General features: G+C 44.4%; 1 protein-coding gene across 1 annotated transcript in view; it reads right to left on the bottom strand.

Moving 5' to 3' along the window:
* The window catches only part of FNTB (farnesyltransferase, CAAX box, beta), a 64,989-nt gene that overhangs the window by 28,853 nt on the left and 15,619 nt on the right, over nucleotides 1-20,517 (bottom strand). The window contains exons 2-4 of the mRNA XM_006177748.2: nucleotides 18,181-18,245; nucleotides 7,341-7,413; nucleotides 5,044-5,135 (exon numbers count right to left, since the gene is read on the bottom strand). Of these exons, the coding sequence (XP_006177810.1) occupies nucleotides 5,044-5,135; nucleotides 7,341-7,413; nucleotides 18,181-18,245 (230 nt within the window). The remainder of the gene's footprint in view (nucleotides 1-5,043; nucleotides 5,136-7,340; nucleotides 7,414-18,180; nucleotides 18,246-20,517) is intronic.

Genomic DNA, 20,517 nt, shown 5'->3' with positions numbered 1-20,517 from the left:
TTAAAAATTCTCCATGTGACTCCAATGTACAGCCAAGTATCAGTGCTTCTCAAACCTGGGTGTGCATAGAAGTCACCTGAGGATCCTGTCAACTGCAGATCTAATTCTGCAGAGCTACAGGGACCTGGGATTCTGCATTTCTAGCAAGCTCCCAGGTGATGGCACTGCTACTGGTCTGGGAACTACATTTTGGGTAGCAATGTGATGAATCTGCATTGTCCAATAGGGAGCCAAGAGCTACATGAGGCTATTTAAATTTAAATTTAAATTAATTAAATTTAAGATTAAGCTCCTCAGTCACACAGGCCACACTGCAACTGCTCAACAGCTACATGTGGCGAGTGGCTGCCACAAAATAGAGAGCATTTCCACTAGCATGTAAAGTTCTACTGGACACCACCGCTTATCACCCAACTGTCAAAAAGTAGGTAGAACTTAGTAAGAGAATCAAGTTCAAAGCGAGAATATCGATAATTTACTCGAACTTTTAGAGGATGGTTGAGGACTGACGGAAAGTGTTTGATTCTGGACATCCCCATCACCAATGTGGATGAAGGGCTCAAAAGCACGCACAGCCCATAAGCAACAACACAAAATAAGCAGGGAAACCCTCCAAGGAGAGAAAGTCCAGGATGATACACAACAAATCATAAGCCAGTAAGAATAAGACAAATGAAATAGGTGTAAGTAGCAAGTAATGTACTTAGGGATGGGAGGAGTGGGAGACGAATAAAGCATATAAATATAAGATGTGGAATAACTAGGAATATATCAGAAAAAGGACCAGAAGTTAGGGTCCATGAATTGTGAACAATAATGAAAGTGCTTTTTAAAAGCATCACAGAGGAGGGTATAGCTCAGTGGTAGAGTGCACGCTTATTAGCATGCCCAAGGTCCTGGGTTCAATCCCCCAGCATGCATGCATAAATAAACAAACAAACAAACAAACCTAATTACATCCTTTCCCTCACATTAAAAAAGCGTCACAAACACAGTGTTGGTCAAGCCTCCATTTACCAAGTCAAAGGAAGTTCAAAATAGAGCTGTAAAAATGGCTAAATGTAAGAGTTATTAAAAGACTTACTATTACAGGGAACCAACAGTGAGGAAGCTACCCAGCAAAAGACCTCAAGTGTGCAAAGGGTAATTATGCAAACGTTAAGAAACAAGAATTGAAGCTACTCTGCAGCAAGAATTTCGGTTAGATTTTAGAAAAACACCAGTGCCAGAATAGGTTACCACAGACAGATTGAAGGCCTAGAATAAGTTACAAAGACCATAGCTTTGGAAACAGGCACAGTCATCCTTGGGCAGATTGGCTCAGGAGCAGATGCAAATGCCGGCTGACTGAGCGGACATCAGGCTAAGACATCCAGTGCTAAGTCTTCCGAATGCCACACCGTAAAACAGCTTCAGCTGAACAGAAGGGAGAGGAAAACTCCTTCCCTGGCAAAATGCAGCCATGAACAGGGGGAAGGCTGGCAGGCTCTCTTAGAGGATGACCGGTTATCTGACTCCATCAAGCACGGGCAGTCCCTGGGTGCTGCTGTTTTGGAATGATGGCCAAGTCTGCAATTGATTCTCTGAGAGCAGGGGTCCCCAGTGTGGCACTGCTGATGCTTGGGGCTGAATAACTGTGTGTTGTGGGGACTGTCCTGTGGAGCACACTGATTGGGTGGCATCCTGACCTCTACCTACTAGATGCTGCAGCACTTGGCTGAAAAACGCCCAGAAGACAAATGACGACATAAGGTACCCTCACTGAAAGATAAGGAAACAGTCCAATTAAATTTAAAATTAAAAGGAAAGATATTTAAGGAGCTATTCAGGGGACAAGCTGCTAATAATCTTTTGAAAGGGAAATTTAATAAAACAATGACACATGAATATTTAAATTTAATCTTTGGGAAAACTTTACAAGTGGAAAAGTTCTAAAACAATTTTTAAGTTTAAGATAACTTTCAGATCCGACAGAAGCTAAAACACCTAACTTAACAGTGCAGTGGTTTCCCTGTGGTTTTCATTTCACTCCACTTGTTTCATTAAAGTAGCTTTCAGTAACAAAGCACAGGATTCTCATTGAAAGATGCTTCTTCCTTCAGTGCTGAAAGCAAATGCACTTAGTCTGCTTCCAAAATACTAATTTATTTTAGGTGAACACATGTGTAAATTTGTGGATACGATCTCTTAAGAGAGGCATACTAAATTCCTACCTATGAACATACTATTCTCGAAAGTTCTGACACCAGCAGTAAAAGCCTGGCCCTTGCTGGCTTTGCTCAGCAATCACAGAAGCTGACAAAAGTGGTTTTGTCCACTAGAGGGAACTCAGCTTGTCATATTGTTCCCTAAACAAACAGAAGGACAACAGTGAACAAAATAGGAAAGAGAGAAACGTGTGTGTGTGTTGCACACTAGGTGGGGGAGTGGGGAGAGAGAACCGCAAAAAAATAATCTAACTCTAAACTCAGCCTCTGGGAAACCTTAATATCTGTATAAAGAAGCAGAGGGGAAAAAAAAAAAAAACAAAACCTGACCACATTTTCAAAGCATTTATTTTCCCTGTATAAAATAAATTAAAAGGCAGTATCTAAAATTGGGTAGTCTTTTCTTTTAAAAAAGCCTCATATTTTTATAGAAGTTAAGATTTCTCTGTTTCTTACTAAAAAATAGTTTATTCCCTTATAAGTCAGGGCTACTAGGCTGTGTTCATAAATATTATCCACATCTAGAATTAACTGCCTGCTAAGCACAGAACAAAATACATTATTGGAAAGTCTAAGTCATTCTTTAAAAGTTTGTTAAATCAATGCTCAGAGGAACCACAAGTAAAGCTTTTAAGGCAGCTGTGAAGCAGAAATTTTCAATCATTAACTCTCAAGTGGTTCTTCAAATTAGGACAGATCAGCTTTTTAGTTTTAAAACATCCTTGTAATTATAATTTTTAGAAAATGTAAAAAAGCTTAGAAAAAAATCACCTTTAACCCCACCATCCACACAAATAACTACTACCATGTATGTATATATCTTTCTGGTTTCTCCTATGCACATAGCTCCCTTTATTTTTAATCTATAAATGTTGAATTTTTAACTTTTTTCATTTAAATCATGAATACCTCTCTCTATAAATACATATATTTGTATATACAAATGGATACACATATATAAAACTTTTAATTGAGGTATAATTAACGTAACATTATATTAGTCTTTATATTATATTATATTAGTACATTATATTAGTACACCTATATACACATTATAGGTGTACAGCATGATTCAGTATTTGTATATACTGTAACATGGTCACAGTAAGTCTAGTTAACATCTGTTCCTTTTTAAGTTTTAAATGGCTGCATAGTATTTCATAGTATGTATCAAGACATAGGTACTTTACTTAAACTTTACATTCATCCCCAACTGTTGATATTTAGGTTGTCTCCAATTGTTCAGTGTGAAAAGCCCTCTAAGGGGGTCCTCTCTTCCAATCTGATGTTTCCACAAAAGCTGAGCCAACACTTACTCCTCAGAAAAGCCTTACCTATAAACACCAAGTATACAACCTAGAAAACCCTCAAAGCCGATGCTGACCAGAAACCCCCTTATCACCATCTTCCCACCTCAATCAGCCTACATCCTCCTCTAGGGGGCATCCTTCCTGCTCCAAATCACTGCTCCTCTTGGGGGCATCTCCACTTCACTGTCACAGAATCCTCCCATTTCTTTTTCCTTCTCTCACGTGGGACTTTCCCATCCACATTCCTGATTTTGTGTGTTTTAAGGGGGATCTTGCCAAATAATCCACAACCCCCAACTGGTATTTCAGAAGCACACGGGCCTTTATTTTGACAATTAAATTCCTGTTACTGCAGAAACTGTGTCCAACTCTACTTCCAGAGCTAGAAGCAACTAGGCAGGCTTGCAGCAGCACCACGAAGTGGAAGACAATGCATATTTTTCCTCTCCCTCTGAAAGCATCGTACATATCACAAGGGTTAATGGCCTAATTCTTTATTATCTTTTCTCTCCACATTCATCACAAGACACCCTGCCCAGGAAGGCAAGAATGAGAGGTTATTGTTAAGACAGAATGAATGAGACAATGTGTGGTTCTGTTCTCCTGACCTGACAGTGTGACCCAGGCAGGGGCACTGTGGCTGGGGAGGGGCACAGGCCAGCCTCCACGCATCCGGACACAGCTGCCCGTGCGCTGCGGGAAATCAAACCTGGCCCTGGGACCACACTCTGACTCTCTCCCTGCAGAGCAGCAGTGGGAGCAGAAGAAGTCAAAGACGTTGCCGAGGGGACAGGCCCTGTCTCAGTGAGAACTTGGGCATTAGCTCCAAATCCCGACAGCCCTTTCCTTCCTCGGGTACTCCTAACACTAGAGTGATGATCGGCTTCTTCTTTAATATGTAAATTGTGATGAGATTTAAGGAGAGGAATCACACTGAGGACATCCATCTGCACCAACACTTTGGGTAGAATCTTAGTGGCTTAGATCAATCTCTCATCATAAATCAGAAGTTTAAGACAACCATGTGAGGACATTTGTAACTGGGTAACACACCCAGTGCCATCAAGAGCCACACTGTCCCCCAGGCATTGGTGAGGAGGGACTTCTACAAGGAGTTTATGGAAGGCAAAGGCATTTTTGTCCATTGGGTTGCCATGCACTTCCCCACAGAAGCTCTTCAAATGCATACTGTACTTTCCGGCAAAATCATGTTTCTCCAGAGTTGATGATGAAGATGTTTCTCAAAGACCAGAGCAAGAGCCAAAAGAAAAGGCCATAGAAGAAACAGAATCCCTCTCTTGGGAGTTCAAAGTCTGATTCTACTCATGGGCTTACAATGAATGGCTCTGAAGTGGAGGAGTTTCAGGAAGTTACTGGAGGTCAAGGAAGGGCAAGGGTTTCTTGGTAGCGCTCTGTTTTTCATTCAAAATAAATCAGAATAGAAACAAGACAAACAAGACAAAAAGAGCCCCAAACTCAAAATACAGCTTCAGGAAACACTCCAGATTCCCCAACGCCAGACTCACTCTGTGGCCACCATCTGGGGGATGGGCTCATCCAGCAGTTCCAAGCTGTGCAGGATCCAATAGCAGAGCCATGGGCGGCTGGCATCCAGACACTGCGAAAGGAACAGGGAAGAAAACACACCCTTATTCACAATCATTCCAAGACCCTGCTGACAAGGCAATATCTGTCGCCTTCCTGGCAGCCTGGCAAGGAGGAGGAGGGCAACCTATGAACAATCAGTCAATGAAGGACACTTTACTTCGTGGCCTTAGCCAGGAGCTGAGATGACCACAGGTGAGAAAAGGACAATGGGACAAGGAAATTTAACCTGAACCCAATGGGTCCTGCCCCAAAGGTATCCAAAGAAGCTGATCAGAGGATTTCTCACTCGCCAGAAAGTTAAGTGCTACCATTTTCCCCGTGTAGACCCAGGGAGATACACAGTCTCAGGAAGGGATTTCCTGGATTAACCCATTCACTGATTCAACAAATACTGAGTTAGTATCTACTCGTGCCAAGCACTGGGGACACAAAAATGAATAAAATTCAGTTCCTTCTCTTGAGATGCTTGGATTAGAATGTCTGTCTAATGCCCTCTTCCCCTCCAATAACCACAGACACGTGAGTACAAGTTACCTTATGTCTTTCTGGAACAAGACAACATAACACATGCATACACAGAATGGGCACATGGAAGAGACTAATTCTGCCTGGGCAGGGGTGCTGGGAAAGGCTTCCAAAGGTAACATGTGAACAGATCTTGGTCCTAATTCAAGCAATAAACATTTAAGCATCGAGGCTAGATGGGCAGGGAGTATTACTGCCCAGTTTTACAAACCAAAAGTGCATAAGTGAGGTCCAGAGAAAAGAACTTTCTCCAGATTACAAAGAACAGTAAATGTCCAAGATGTGACAAGAGCTCAGGTTTCTAGACTCTCGATCCAGTGCTCTTTCCATTGATTGGTCCAAGCTGCCCTCTTCATAAATGTGCACAGAAATGTGCTAGCTCACCACCTGGAGGCGCAGCTGGTGTGATGACAGAAGACACTGCTATGGCTTTCAGTGCCAGCTCCTCCTCTCATGAGCCATGTGCCTTTGAGCAAATTACTTAATCTTGCTAAGCTTGTTTCCTTATCTATAAAAAATATTTACCTACCTCCTGGAATAGTTGTGAGGAGTCAATGAGATAATGAATAGCAAGCCTTTAGCACACTATTCAGTGAGTTGTCCACTGTTACAGTATCAATTGTATCAGGCTGACTGGACCCCAACCATCCAGGACTCCAGTCAAGATCGAAAAACTGAGCACCCACAGGCCAAATGTAGCCCACGGATGTGTTCCGCTTGCTCCCTATAGTGTTTTAATTAGAGCTGGTTGTAATATTCAAGTGCTGACAGATCCACATAGAAATCTGAATTTCTGGCTTCATTTGAAAAAACAAAAAGAGGCCTGGCAACCTTGGGTCTGCATTCCTGTGTGGCAGCAACTGGCAGGAACAGAGTGAAATCACAGGTCTTCCGGTCTGCCTCAGTTCCACGCCTCCCTCACCCCCCAACCAGGCCCACATCTCTCATTGATGCTACCTGCTTAGATCTACAGGAATTTGAGTTGGCTGATCCTGCCATAAATAATCAAAAGTGCAACCCCACTCCCAAATAAAAAACAATTAAAGGCAGGGCTGCTCTTTGTAAAATGGGGCAGGAAGCCTGGCGCCCTCCAGTTCACATTTACCCTCTGCCTGCCCTTCACCCCCATCCCCAGTCCCCTTCCCCTCCACCACCACTGCCCCCCCTGCCCCCCAGGACCCTCGGTGGAACCCTAGGGCTCTGAGGAATACTGATTTAAAATCCACTCCACACTGGGGCATTTTTACAGTGTTACACTGCAGTGGTACTCTCTGGGACTTACACACATCAGCCAGTAGAGAAATTAGATAAGCTTATAGGGCAAAGGGGTAGGTAAAAAGATAAGCAGGTAACTGCCTTGTAGCTAGTGGTCAAGGGATGTCTAGAAGAAGGAACGTGAACCCCTCAGCCACGATCGATCTAATGGTGGAAGAAAGCCCCACCCCATCTAGCGGGCTCCTCTAGCTTGGAGCTGGGGTAAGACTAGAGGAGTTCTGGTTCTGTCCTTTCAGAAGCAGGGGTCCCAGCTCTGTGGGATCAGCCACTGTGTAACTGGCTCCTACCGAGTCACACAGGTACAGTGAGTGAATCTGCAGTGGTCAAGCCCATAGGGCTTTTTACAACCAAACAAAAAAAATGGAGAAAGATCTGGCCTTTAATTTGACAGAAAGGGCTCCTAGGCAAGGTTTACCTCATAGGCATCTGTCAGATGTCGGAGGCCTCTTTTCAGATAATGGAAGTGCTTCTCCCTCTGCAAAATAAGCCTGGAAAGACAAAGAGCTCTGTAAACCTATTCTAATAGCCTCTGCTCCCCCAACCCCTCAGAACACATGGGCACACACACACACACATGTGCACACACTCATTCTCACCTTCCGTCATCCCCCCACAGTCAATGAATGGAAACCAGCAATCTCTTTGGTTCCCAAGGGCAGCTAGACTAGAGAAAAGAGGACAGCCTGTGAATGTCCCTAAAGTGTCTGGAAATTGGTGAATGTTGAATTCAGCTGGTGAATGTTTCGGGTGAGATCCTCTCCTTTGTGGCAGGTGGCTTTGGGCTAAAAAATGCCACAATGAGCACAGTTAGCCAGGCAGCAACAAACCACCCAGGAAGTTCCTCCAGGGTTTAACTGAGAACAGATATCTTGCGGCTCCCCACCCTGCAAGCAATTTAAATCTGAGCCTTGCCACTTCCCTGACTTGGTTAGTCTCTGTCATTCCAGTCATTTCTTCTGGGGTCACTTCTCTGAAGTCTGTAGTTTGTACCCTGCCTGCCCCTCAGTTATCCATCTGTTACTGTGTCCCTAAAATTTCACCCCCCGCGTGCTGACCCATAGCCTGGCCAGAGGATTATGTTTGTATTCCCAACCAGTCGCTCTCCTTGGCACTGATGTCCGCGCTGCTGGCTCTAAGATGGACTGTGCCGGCTGCGGCCACCTGCACAGGGGCTTCACTTCCTGCTGGGTCTTGCAGAAAGGGTGTATGTGATTATGGAAGGAAAAAAAAAAGTAAGGAATTTAAGACATTCACTGTGCTTGCTGATTACAGAAATAAAACGAAAGAAGAACCATTCTCTTTTCTACTAGGTATTCAATTCAACAATTGTTTATTGAACTCCCACTGTACTGTGCACAGAATAAGTAGTCTTTACTTCCAAAAGTCTTCCAAGTCATTACTGGAAGTAAGGACCTAAGTGGCTACAATATGAGGGGAAAAGGGTAGGTTTCATAGAGGAAAACAGATAAAATACTACCAAGGCTCTAAAGGGGCAGGGGGATTTCATTAAGAAAGGAATGATCAGGAAAGGCTGTGTAGAACGGGTGGAACTGGAGGCGGGTGGCCCTGGTAAAGAGAGGGTATTTTTACAGGTGGAGAAGAGGAGGAGGTGAGACAATGGGAGGACAGTTTAGCCAGAAGGAGTGGAAATAAAAGGTACTGACCAAGGCCATCAAAAACTTTCAGTGATGATGGAAATGTTCTTTGTGCTGTTCAGTAGGTAGTCACAAGCCACACGATTACTGAGCGCTCAAAATGCGGTTAGTGTGACTGAGCAACTGAATTTTAAACTTTAATTTGAATTAATTTACGTTTAAGTAGCTACAAGTGGCTAATAGCTACTGTACTGTGCAGCCAGGAATAAAGGTATAAAGTGTGTAGGGAGAGCGAGAGGTCAGGGATTTGGCCTGGCTATTAGGAATGAAAGACGAATGGTCAAAAAAGGCAGGTGAAGCCTTTTTTCAGGGGTCTGGGATGCCAGCTGAGGAACTTAACTCAATTTAATAGGCAAAGTGAATTTGCAACAACATGGATGGACCTTGAGGACATTATGCTAAGAGAAACAAGTCAGACAGAAAAAGATAAATACTGTACGATCTCATTTATATGTGGAACTCTAGGGCTTCCACCAAAAAACCAGAAGTCAAACAAAAGCCCTGAGCTCATGGGTACAGAAGACAGATTGGTGGTTGCCTGAGGTGGGAGGTAGAGGGGTGGGTGAAATGCGTGAAGGAGGTCAAAAGGTACAAACTTCCAGTTATAAGATGAATAAGTCATGAAGATGTAATGCAGAGCATGGTAACTATATTAACAACACTGTGTTGCATATTTGAAAGTAGCTAGGGAAGTGGATCCTGAAAGCTCTCACTAGAAGAAAAAAATTTTTGTAACTATATATGGTGCTGGATGTTAACTGGACTTACTGTGGTGACCATTTTGCAATATATACAAATAAGGAATTGTTACGTTGCACACCTGAAATTAATATAATGTTATGTCAGTTATACCTCAATTTTTAAAAAAAGGCAAAAGAAAGCCCTGAAGGTTTGCAGTCAAGAAAAAAAAGACCAGAGCTGTGCTTTAGAAAAATTATCTGATAGCAGTAGGTATTCAATATGTGTTTACAAACTGGGCTGATGAAAGCGCTAAGTGCGGAGAGAGATGAGGTGGGAAGACCAGGAAAGATGCTGTTAAGAGTCAACCAGGTTGAGAAGTACTGAGAGTACTGAGGGCTCTAACTAGCACGGTGCCCAGGAGAAGGTGGGCTTCAAAGCCCCGGAAGTATATTCAGGTGAGCATCTCAATCACCTCTGGAGAGGGATTCAGGTGACACAAACAGACTGGGAATCATTTATCTGCATGGAGGTGACAGGTGAAGCAGCGGGAGCGGAGGACAGAGCAGAGAGAAAAGTCTGAAGGCAGAACTGAGAGAAGACTCATCTTTAAGGGCTTGGAGGCCAAAGAGTCAGAGGAGAGAAATAAAGAGTGGTACACGAGCGGGGGAAGACAAAGGCACTGGGGTGTCACAGGCAGGATGGGAGGAGAGAATTTCATGGAGGCTTTAACGGTGGCAAATGCAGCAGGAAGACTGAGGAAAAGGAGGACAAACGACAAAGTGGCTGCTGACCTTCAAGAGAGTTCAGGGTGTGGGGAGAGCACATCCCAGATCACAAGGAAGAGATGGCCAGACTCGATTTCTCTTTCAAGGAAGTCTAGGCATCAGGACTCAGTGAGCACCCACTGCACTCTGTGCAGGCTCTGGTGCTGGGGCGATGCTTCCAGAGCCATGGTCCAGAGGCAGACAACTGCACTTCAATGGCCAAGTCCGACAAAGGCTGTGATCAGGGAAGTGCAGTGGGCTCTGGCAGCCCCCAGAGGGCACGAAGGATCAGAACAAACTCTCCAAAGGACACTGCACTGAGGCTAAGACCTGAAGGCCATGAGTCAGCCAGGCCAAATGAAGGAGGTGGGGAGGATGTTTCAGACAAGGGAACACGGTGGCACATTTGAATAAGTTTGGTTCAGCTGGAGCAAAAGCACAAGGTAGTGAGCAGTGAGAAATCAGGCTGGAGAGGTACAGAGGCATCAGATCATTCAGGACGTATAAATGTACCATGAGTTAGATTTTAAACCAAAGAGCAAACAAGAGTCGCTGTGTTGCAACATGGATGACGCCTGAAAACACTACGCTAAGTGAAAGAAGCCAGTCACAGAAGACCATATACTGTATGATTTCGTTTATATGAAATGTCCAGAACAGGCAAATTCATAGAGAAAATAGATTGAGTGGTTGCCAGGGGCTGGGGTGGGAGCTGGGAGTGGAATGGGGGGATTGGGAAGTGATGGCTAAAGGATACAGAGGGGGCTTCTTTTTGGGGTGATGTAAATACTCTAAAGCTAACTGTGGTGATGGCACAACTCTATGAATATACTAAAAACTACTGAACTGTACACTTTAAATGAGTGGACTGCATGATATATGAATTATGTCTCATTAAAACTGTAACAAAAAAACAAGGGCAAGTAAGTATTTTAAAGGGGAGTCACAAAAGTATTTTAGGCACAGGAAAGACATGGTCAGATCTGCACTTTCTAGATCATGCTAGTTGCAGCATAGTGAGCGGACTGGGGTGAGGATAAGACTAGTGGTAGGAAACCAAACCTACAATCTAAGTGTGTTTGTGATGTTTGTGAGGGAAGAAACACAACAGAGCCACGGCCGGTGGGGGCCTGGGGCGAAGGCAGGTGGTTAAGGAAGAGGAGAGGTGAACATGCTTGAGAGCAAAGGGGAGACACTAAAAACGCAGGAGTCCAGAGAAAATCCAGCAACAAAAGTCCCAAAGAGGAGAGGTGGAAAGTTCAGGAGGAGAGGTGAGTGTGGAAATAAAGAATGATGCTATGTTCTCAGGGAAAGAAATGACGGGAGAATGCGACGTCAGACAAGTATAGGTCTCTGAATGGGGAAGAGGGAACCAAGGTAACACATGGGACAGCCTTGGTCCTCTCAAGAATTAGGAGGCAAGACCATGGAAGAGTGTGGACTGACCACTGTGAACCGAGGGAACTACACCAGATGAACAGAGGAGGACAAACAGGAGTGGAGGCCTAGCTGAAGCTAAGGAGGATAAACTTTGGATGAAGCCACTCTGAAGGCACTGCGATGATTTTTTTCTTGGAAATCCTGCTGGGACTCCTTAGCAGAAGCAGCGATAGGCGTGCTGTGGTAAGGGCTGGTCAGATGGGAAGGGCAGAAGGGCAGAGGTACGAGGGAACAGGATGAGGTCAGCGGGCCACTGAAAGAGGTCCCCGTGTGGGCTGACCCCAGCTGGACAGGTTGGGTATGGCCAGGATGGGTGTGATGAACGAGAAAAACTGGGGTGGTGGTGGCAAGAGATCCTTAATAGGGCAGGCGGGGACCCACTCAAGGCGAGAGAGGAGGCTGAGAAAACCAAGCCAGCAGAGGGCAGGCACAGATTCTGCAGGCAGAACTCCTGACCTCTAACTCTGAAAAGACTGACACACAGTGGGGTTTTCTCTAGGTCAATTCTTTTCAGTTTGAAGAAAACAGTCAAAGGAATCTGAATACTTCAAATACCCTGAGATGCTAAGCTGCGGAGGAGAGAAGGGAAAACACTGTTCCAACACAGAACAGGAGCCACCACATTTAGAAATGTTGGGGAAAGAAAGAAAGAAAGAAAAAGAAATGTCAGGCAAGACAGCATTAAAGGTTTTTCTTGTGAATAAAATTTTGTGATCCTAAGTGTAATACTGAGGAAAGGGACCAGGCACCGACTGGAATGCCCTGTACGGTCTGCCTGCCCACTCCACGCCCTGGGGCCCTGGGACCCTGAAGGGCAGCCGTGTCTGTCTTTAGCACCCGTGCCCTGCACAGAGCAGGCTCTCAGCATTTATTGTGGAATAAACAAAAGAAAGGAGAAAGGAATGGTAAGGTCAGTTTTCTGACTGACCAAAAGAGACTTGTTCTTCCTGGTTTCAGTCCCATCAATTTAAAAGAATGACACACCTCACGGGGGAAGTTAAAACGTAAGCGGAGAGGACAAAGAGCGGGGTGACAAGGCTGCAGACGGCATCTCCGGCTCAGGGGTGCAGCCTATCAGTCTCCTGAGGTCACACTTATCGCACCGCAGGAGACCCATCATTAACCTTCCCGAGAGGACTTGGCACGTCTAGAGAGCTTAACTAAGCCACAAACCCTTCCCCTTACAGGGGGAGAAACAACAACCACCCTGGAGAACGAACCCTTTTCCTTGTCTTCTCACACTCCTCTCACTCGACAAGGGGCTTTTCAGTCTTGGAAAATGAAAGACCTCAGAGGCAAAGGCTTCTCTACCTCTCAGGAGTAAGCAACACTGGCTACTTACTCTTCAGGATCCTCAAGTGACAAGAAACTACCTGAAGCCTCACCTGCACAGAAACATCTAACTGAAAGAAGCTTCAGGCACCTTTTCTGCAGCTCCAGGTTGGTCCCTAGAGACAGGACCTGGGGCAGCCCAAAGGGGACTCCCCAGTCACTCTCCTCCCAACTTGAACCTCACGCACAGACAGCCAGGCCCTTCGCTCAGAGACAGGAGCCCTGCTGGGAGGGAACTTGTGAGTTCCTTTAGCCAGTTTCATCTGAAGACCAACTTCAGCCACAAGCAGGGGAAAAGAAATTTCTTTCAGTGACTATTTCCACCAGAGAAACTGTTTTCTTTCACTTTCATTCACTTAATCATAAACAGGCGTTACACACGCACATACACACACACATATACACACAGTAACACTAATATGTATATGTTATCCCAAAACCTTGGAAAAGGGTTCTTTACATGTTTATCTAGAGCTTCAAGGGCCAAAATGCTAACTGAATGAATTTTAACTTTTCCTTTGAGGTTTATGATTCTTTTAAATTGAAGGGACATATATCCAGTTTCTTTTGATCAGCCAGAAACCATACTAAAGACTTACTGTTATGGACTGAACAGTGCCCCACCTCAAAGTCATATGTTGAAGCCCTGACCCCCAGTGTGACTGCATTAGAAGGCAGGGCCTTTAAAGAGATATTTAAGGTAAGAGGAAGAGACACCAGGGAGGAGCCCACACAGAGAAAAGGCCATGTGAGGACACAAGGAGAAGACAGCCATCTACAAGCCAAAGAGAGAGACCTCAGGAGAAACCAACTCTGTTGGCACCTTGATCTTGGACTTCAAGCCTCCTGGACTGTGAGAAAACAAATTTCTGTTGTTTAAGTCACCTCATCAGTGGTATCCGGTTATGGCAGCCCTAGCAAAGTAATACTCTTACCATTCCTTTATTCTCAAGTCACCTCTAGATCCAAAACTCTTTTCTGAGTAGGTAGTTAAAAAAGAAAAGCTAGCAGGGAGGATATAGCTCAAGCGGTAGAGCACATGCTTAGCATGCACTAGGGCCTGGGTTCCATCCTCAGCACCTCCTCCAAACAGAAACCAATGAATAAACCTAATACCTCCCCCCTCTTAAAAAGAAAAAAGAAAGAAAAGCTAGAGCTCTTTCTCTCTCCTTTCTGAACAATTCAGCCCCAAAGTCATTCAATTAGATGGAACAAGACAGGCCCAGCAGGGGCAATGCAGGGTGTCAGTGCTCCAGAAGCTGAGGAAGGCATCTGTGTGGTGTGCAGAGGGGATGGGGGTCTGGGACACACATGAGGAATAACCAAGCAAGTACACAGGATATTGGGAGTCCAGTTCCACTGGCGGAGAAGGAACTTAGAAATACACGTGTACTGGGCAGCAAATAGTGTAAACTGTGTTCATTATGGATGAGCCCTATGGGCTTTGAGACCCTTCACAATGTGTCTCCACCTACTTCTCTCTAACCTCATCCAGTGCCTCACGGAGCTCCAACCACACCGCTTTGGGTGCAGTCTGCTCTTTTCAGCCTCAGGACTTTAGCTCAAGTCTTCCCTCTGCCTGGAGCACCCCCACCACCTCCTAAACTGGCCAACCTCTCCTCACCCTCCACTCTCAGCCTAAGAGTCTCTTTCTCAGAGCTCTCTGCTACAGTCCCTCCAAACTCTTATACTGAAACTCTAATCCCCAGTGTGATGGTATTAGGAGGTGGTGCCCGTGGGAGGTGTTCAGGTCCTGAGAGCGGAGTTCTCATGAAGGGATCAGCACCTTATAAAAGATACCCCAGACAGCTCCCTCACCCCTTCTGCCTTATGAGGGCACAGGGAGAAGATGCCATCTACAAATCAGGAGGCTGGTCCTCGCCAGAGAGCAAATCAGTTGGTGCCTTGAATTTGGACTTCCCAGCCTCAGAACTGTGAGAAATAAGTGTTAAACCACCCAATCTACAACAATCTGCTACTGCAGCCCAAATAAACTAGATGCCTTCCCTGACATCCCAACCTAAGTTATAGACCCCTGTTATTCTCCCTCAGTGCCCCTTTCTCTTCTTAAGACAGTCACTCCATTGGTAGCTATGTTCCCTGAATTCATTTGTTTAGTAACCACCTTCCCCATGAGACTCAGAGCCCAGCAGGGGCAGGACCTGGGTCAGCCTTGTCCACCATCCCAGAGCCCAGCGGTGCCTGGCCTCTTGGGGACCCCTGAGATACTCTTGCCAAGTGGGTAAAGGAAAGAATGACTTTAAATGAACACAGCAGACGAAGTGACAGCAAACACTCTGCCTACCCCTAAACCTGGACCATCCCTGAGAATCATGCCTTTGGTTATGAGAGATGGAGAGGACAGGGATTCAGTTCATTGTTGGCTGCTGGAAGGGTTTTAAACACACTAAAGGCAGGGGCTTCTCTAGTCAGAAAGTAAGCCTCTGGCACGTAAGTAGTAAGTCACTTGATGGAGGGTGGAAGGAAAGATGGATTTATTCATAAGGACCTTAGAAAGAACAACAGTATGAAGAACTACATCTTCTAACTGCTCAGGATTTGGGAAATTCCAAAGTAGCATCACATACAGAAATGGCAGGAAACATCAAAGCTGAGCAGGCTCCCATGTGAGAACTGCTTTGAGAGCTTAACTCAGAGTATTTTGTCTTCAGAGCCACTGCCAACACTTAACCTTCATTGCTCTGTTAGCACAGGGACATCATCGATATTTCTCCCTCCCAAGGAACACTAGGCTACCTTTTCCCAAGAGATAACAATTTTAAAATTATATGTGAGTGTGGGGTGGGGTTGGGAATTTCAGGTTTCTTACTAAAGATAACACAATACCTGGCAAAGGGTAAATTCATACGAGTGTGGAACAGTGAGACTAACCACAGAAAAAGAAAATTAACTTTTGTGGTAAAGTAGGATGCTGATAGACAAAACTGCTCAAAGCACGGTCTAAGAGCTCCATGGGACGGACCACCTCACTCAGGAGAGGATGCATGTTTCACAGTCTTAGAGAGTGGCGGAAAAAATTTCTGGGATGGCAAATAATTGTAGAATGTAACAACATCCAGCTTCAGCCTTGAATTCCAGCCTAATCTGCTAATTGGTGGTGGCTCTGAAAGGCTGAATCAACGAATACCTCCCTCACATCATTCCTGGCATCTCTGGACCTGTGTGTGGTCAGTGGTCCAGGAGTGTATGTGATCCTGTCACATCTGATCAGCAACACAACATCAGAAACACAAACGAGCCATGTCATCTAGATTTATTGCTAATTTCTGAATATTCACTTTCACTGACAAGGAAGGTTTGTTCCTTCATTCTAATGCCAGACTTTTAAAATCTGACTACTAAAATATTAAATATTGTAATTTTGATAGTAATTTAGAATACTGGTAAATTTTCAGGTTTATTCTCCTATCCTAGAAGTTCATTCTATGACAGAATGAATGGCTCCAGCCTTATACTGATATGTTGATTTACATTCTCACCCATTCAGCCACAATGTGTAATTTCTCCAACATTAATCAGCATGCTGTGACATAATATGCTGATTAGCATCCTTTAAAGCACTCATTTTCATAGGCAACAATGATAAAATGGGAAATGTCAGATTCCTGAAACAAACCCAGAGGTCTGATATATTCAATTTCCACAAAGGATCCAAACCCAAGAGGAACATTTTTGTCTTCCACCCACACCTGGCCTAAGACCTATGAATCAGGGGGTTTTACTCCTTTGTTGTCCTCTACCACCACTCCCCAAACACAGCTTCTTCCCAGATAATAACTTCCCATTCTCCTTCCCAGCTCAGTAAGAATAAAAGCCCAAGGGCTCTATTCTGATGGTGGGTGTAAAATGTCAAATGATCAAAGATCCCTTTGGAAACACAGGGGACACGTGTCTACAGAGCCACAGACAGTGGACAGTGACTCAGAGCGCAATCAGGTGAGTCATCGTGATACAACTCTAACCACAAACCCCTCCTGAAGCAGCCCACCCCCTTGCCATCACCAAGTCCCGCCACCTCCAGGGAAACGGCATGTCCCAGGCAGAGAGTACCCTGTCCCCAAGCTGTTTACACAAATGGTATCACTTGTTAATCTCCAGCTGTGGCTTGTGATGAGCAAAAACTTATTTATTGAGGTCTGGGCTTTGGGTTAATGCAGAGCTTTAGGTTAGTAGTTCGGAAGAAGACTCCTCTGGTTAACTGATGTACTCTTTCTCTTCTCCTCCAGGGAAGGAAGATGAAGATAACTTTCCCTCCTGTCTGTCCCTTTTTCCAATTATTTTCTGCCTGGGCTAATTAGAACTTTTTGACAGATTTTTTTCTCTAGGGAAATAGTGACAAAATAGAATGGTGGTAAAAAAAAAAAAAAAAAGACACAGTTAACTCACGCTAGAAATATTTGTAATGTTACAGAAAGCAGAAGTCCTCAGAGACTGACTTGCCAGGAGTTAGTCTGTTAGGAGGTGTCGGGAAGTTGGGAGACTTGATAAAAGAGGTGGACCAGATCAGCTTCCCACCCAGGGTGAATCAGCCAGCAGCCCACCTACACTACGTTCAGAGATTGTCAAGGAGAAGGGAGCACCACACACCGTGTGGACTACTGATCAGTTCTGAGGGAAAGATAACACAGGACAGTTTTGGATAAGCAATCTGTGACTAGAAGAGAAATGCTAATAAAGGGAGGAAATAACCTTGTGAAATTCTAGTGTGATACATTACAAAACTGGAAAAAAGAGAAAAATAAAGGTTCAAATTGGTAAGTTTCTGCTTATAATCCCCCTTTTGGAATTTTTGACATCAAAAAGCTTACAAGGCTTCAACCTGCTAAGGGCCAAGGGGAAAAAGAGGCATTCTATTTCTCACTTGAAATTTCTCCCTTACAATCACAATCACCAAGAAGGGCCAGGCTGGGAGAAGCTCAGATCTCTCACATCTTCCCAGTCTAATAAAAATACACATCAAAGGAATCCATTCTTTTCCATCCTCCTGGACACCACATCTGTTTCAAAGTGTTATGTGAAGGAGAAAAACCTGAGAGTTCTGATCTGAACATCAGTGCAGCCGGTCAGAACCAAGCTACAGAATCATGAACTTCCTCTCTCCACCTTCTGAACTCAGAGCTCAGGCCCCAGGGGCATCCTCAAGGAACATCTGACGGCTCAGTTTGAGTGCACATCTCCCATAGACAGTATTCTAATGGCGGCAGGAGTTGCGGTCATAAGCATCTCCAGGGAGCCACAAGGTCAGGAAATACCAGCCTCACAACAGACACATCCCACGAGACAAGTTCAAGGAGGAAAGTAAAAAGGCTCCCATGGGAGGCAGTCTCCCCAGATTCCCTCAAATTCCTAACCAGCAGCTTACCTTGGTACAAGGTGGTTGAGCTTGTAAGAACTGAAGACCTCTTGGATCTTTTCTTCTACTTTTGCCTGGTAAGGATACAGGACGAGGGAGAGAGAAAACAAATACAGATGAGACCTTTATCAACTTTGTTTTCCAATTACCACAAATGCCTACTGGCTAGAGTTAGCTGGGGTGGTTTTGTACCTCACAGCATGACAGGACTACATTAAGGGGCTCAGCAGGATGACAGGTTTGGGACAAGGACAGGGAGAGAATGCCTCGTGCCACGTTAGCATCACAATCAACGTCTCCAGTAAACTAATCCATAACATCCAAACTGACGGCATTTCTGGAGGTTGGCACCGTGGCACCAACTACTCAGGGAGCAGATGAAGACAGATGCTTTTTGCCTGAAAGATCGTTCTTATCTGCTCTATGACTTTGTTTATGTGTTCGTTAACTGGCCATTCACAAATACACAATTAATTTCTGCCAAGGGTGCTACTTCTTAATGTCAGATGTAATGGTCTAAATACAGATTGAACAGCATTAAAATCCCCCAAGGGATTTAAAAGAATGTCAATCGTGGAAACACCAAAGAAACAGCACATCTGGTCATTGGACCTGTGTGACACACAGGACTCCACAGTCCCATATAACAAAGGACCTCAGAAAGACGGGTCACAAAAGAAACGAGATCACCTGTCTCCTCTGAAGACCACACCACGCTGTGGTCACACAGCACAGCTTCTGTAAGTAAGGGGTAAGGGAGGGCAGGAGGGGGCTGGGTCACAGGACACAGGGTTTCACCTTCATTGCCCTCCCTGCTCTTTGCGGTGAGGCAAGTCCCTGTTGAGATTTCAAGGTACATAATAATATCCTCTCTGGGAAATATCAAAAATGCATCATCTACTTTTGAAACACCCACTGAGTTAGAGCTTCCAGTCCCTTTGACAAATGTGCAAGAATTATCTGTGATGAGAACAGTGATGTGAATCAGCTAAAATGGCAGCCAACCTAAAATTTGTTTATACTTGGTTTTAGGAAATGCTTTGGTATTTGCCTGTGAACATGAGTTTGAGGGATTATCTGGCTAAGAACTTACGATACTTCAAAAAACAGACTGAAGTCACCGTGAGAATTCGACTCAGAAGGAATAAGAAAGTTGTCCCAGATCCCTCACAACTCCTTCTCCATTCCAGACACTGACATGGGACTAATATAAAGCACCAGACTAAATGGAACACAGACTGCATTTCTCAGTCGTGCCTTCCTCAGCCATACGCTGAAAGGGATTTTTTTAAAAGTACAAGAAACATATGTCAGTAGATCATTAAATAAAGATCTTCCCCCAATATACTGTTATAGCTAAGTGAATTGATGAATTCTGAATGAAACAAAACAAGGTGGGAAGAAAACACACTTCCATTACCCAAATACAAGCTGATTCAATTCCATATGACTTGACAATATTTAAAGGCTAATAATGGATGAGCTTGTTTCCTCCTTAGTATTCTGACTGACACTCAGACCCCAGGAAGAAAAGCTGCCAGCCAAGATCTTCTTAATGAGAAGTCCCGCCTTCAGTTCCCACCTGGGCAACATAAGCAGCCAAGTACTAGGGGAGGAAAATGGAGCTTTATTTCTAAAGTAAGATACCTGACAGAGGAGGGGAGGATATAGCTCAGTGGTAGAGCGCATGCTTAGCATGCACAAGGTCACGGGTTCAGTCCTCAGTACCTCCATCCAAAAAAATAATAATAATAATAAATAAACCTAATTATCTCCGCCCCCCCCAAAACAAATAAAACAAACAAAAGATATCTGACAGAAATACAGACATGTCACACTGCAAAGTGGAAAATGCTTAATATACTCCCAATACAGTGGCACTCCTCTTTGGATTTCTTAACCACTCTTCTTCAGAATGAACAAGTGATATTCCAGTGCCATTAGTAACTCACTGACTCACATCTGAAAACACAAGTTATGAATCCTAATAGATACCTGAGTATTACAGGTCAGCTGTTCATAATAATAGACAAATAACTTTATTTCCTCTTAAGTACCAGTATGTTTTCCTAATAGCTTTATTGAGGTATAATTCACACACCATTCAATTCACCCATTTAAACTGTAGGATTCAGTGCCTTTAGCGTCTTCACAGAGTTGTGCATCCATCACCACAATTCTGCAACATTTTCACTACCCTGAAAGAAACCCTGAACCTCTTAGCAATCACCCCCAGTCCTCCCAGCCCCTGTCAACCCCTCATCTACTTTCTCTCACCGTAGATTTGGCTATTCTGAGTATTTCATATAAATGGAATCACACAATGTATAGCCCTTCAGGACTGGC

This window comes from Camelus ferus, chromosome 6 (genome assembly GCF_009834535.1).
Source record: "Camelus ferus isolate YT-003-E chromosome 6, BCGSAC_Cfer_1.0, whole genome shotgun sequence".
Taxonomy (NCBI): domain Eukaryota; kingdom Metazoa; phylum Chordata; class Mammalia; order Artiodactyla; family Camelidae; genus Camelus; species Camelus ferus.
The sequence above is the reverse complement of the archived record's forward strand: the minus strand, read 5'-3'. Positions and strand labels throughout refer to the sequence as shown.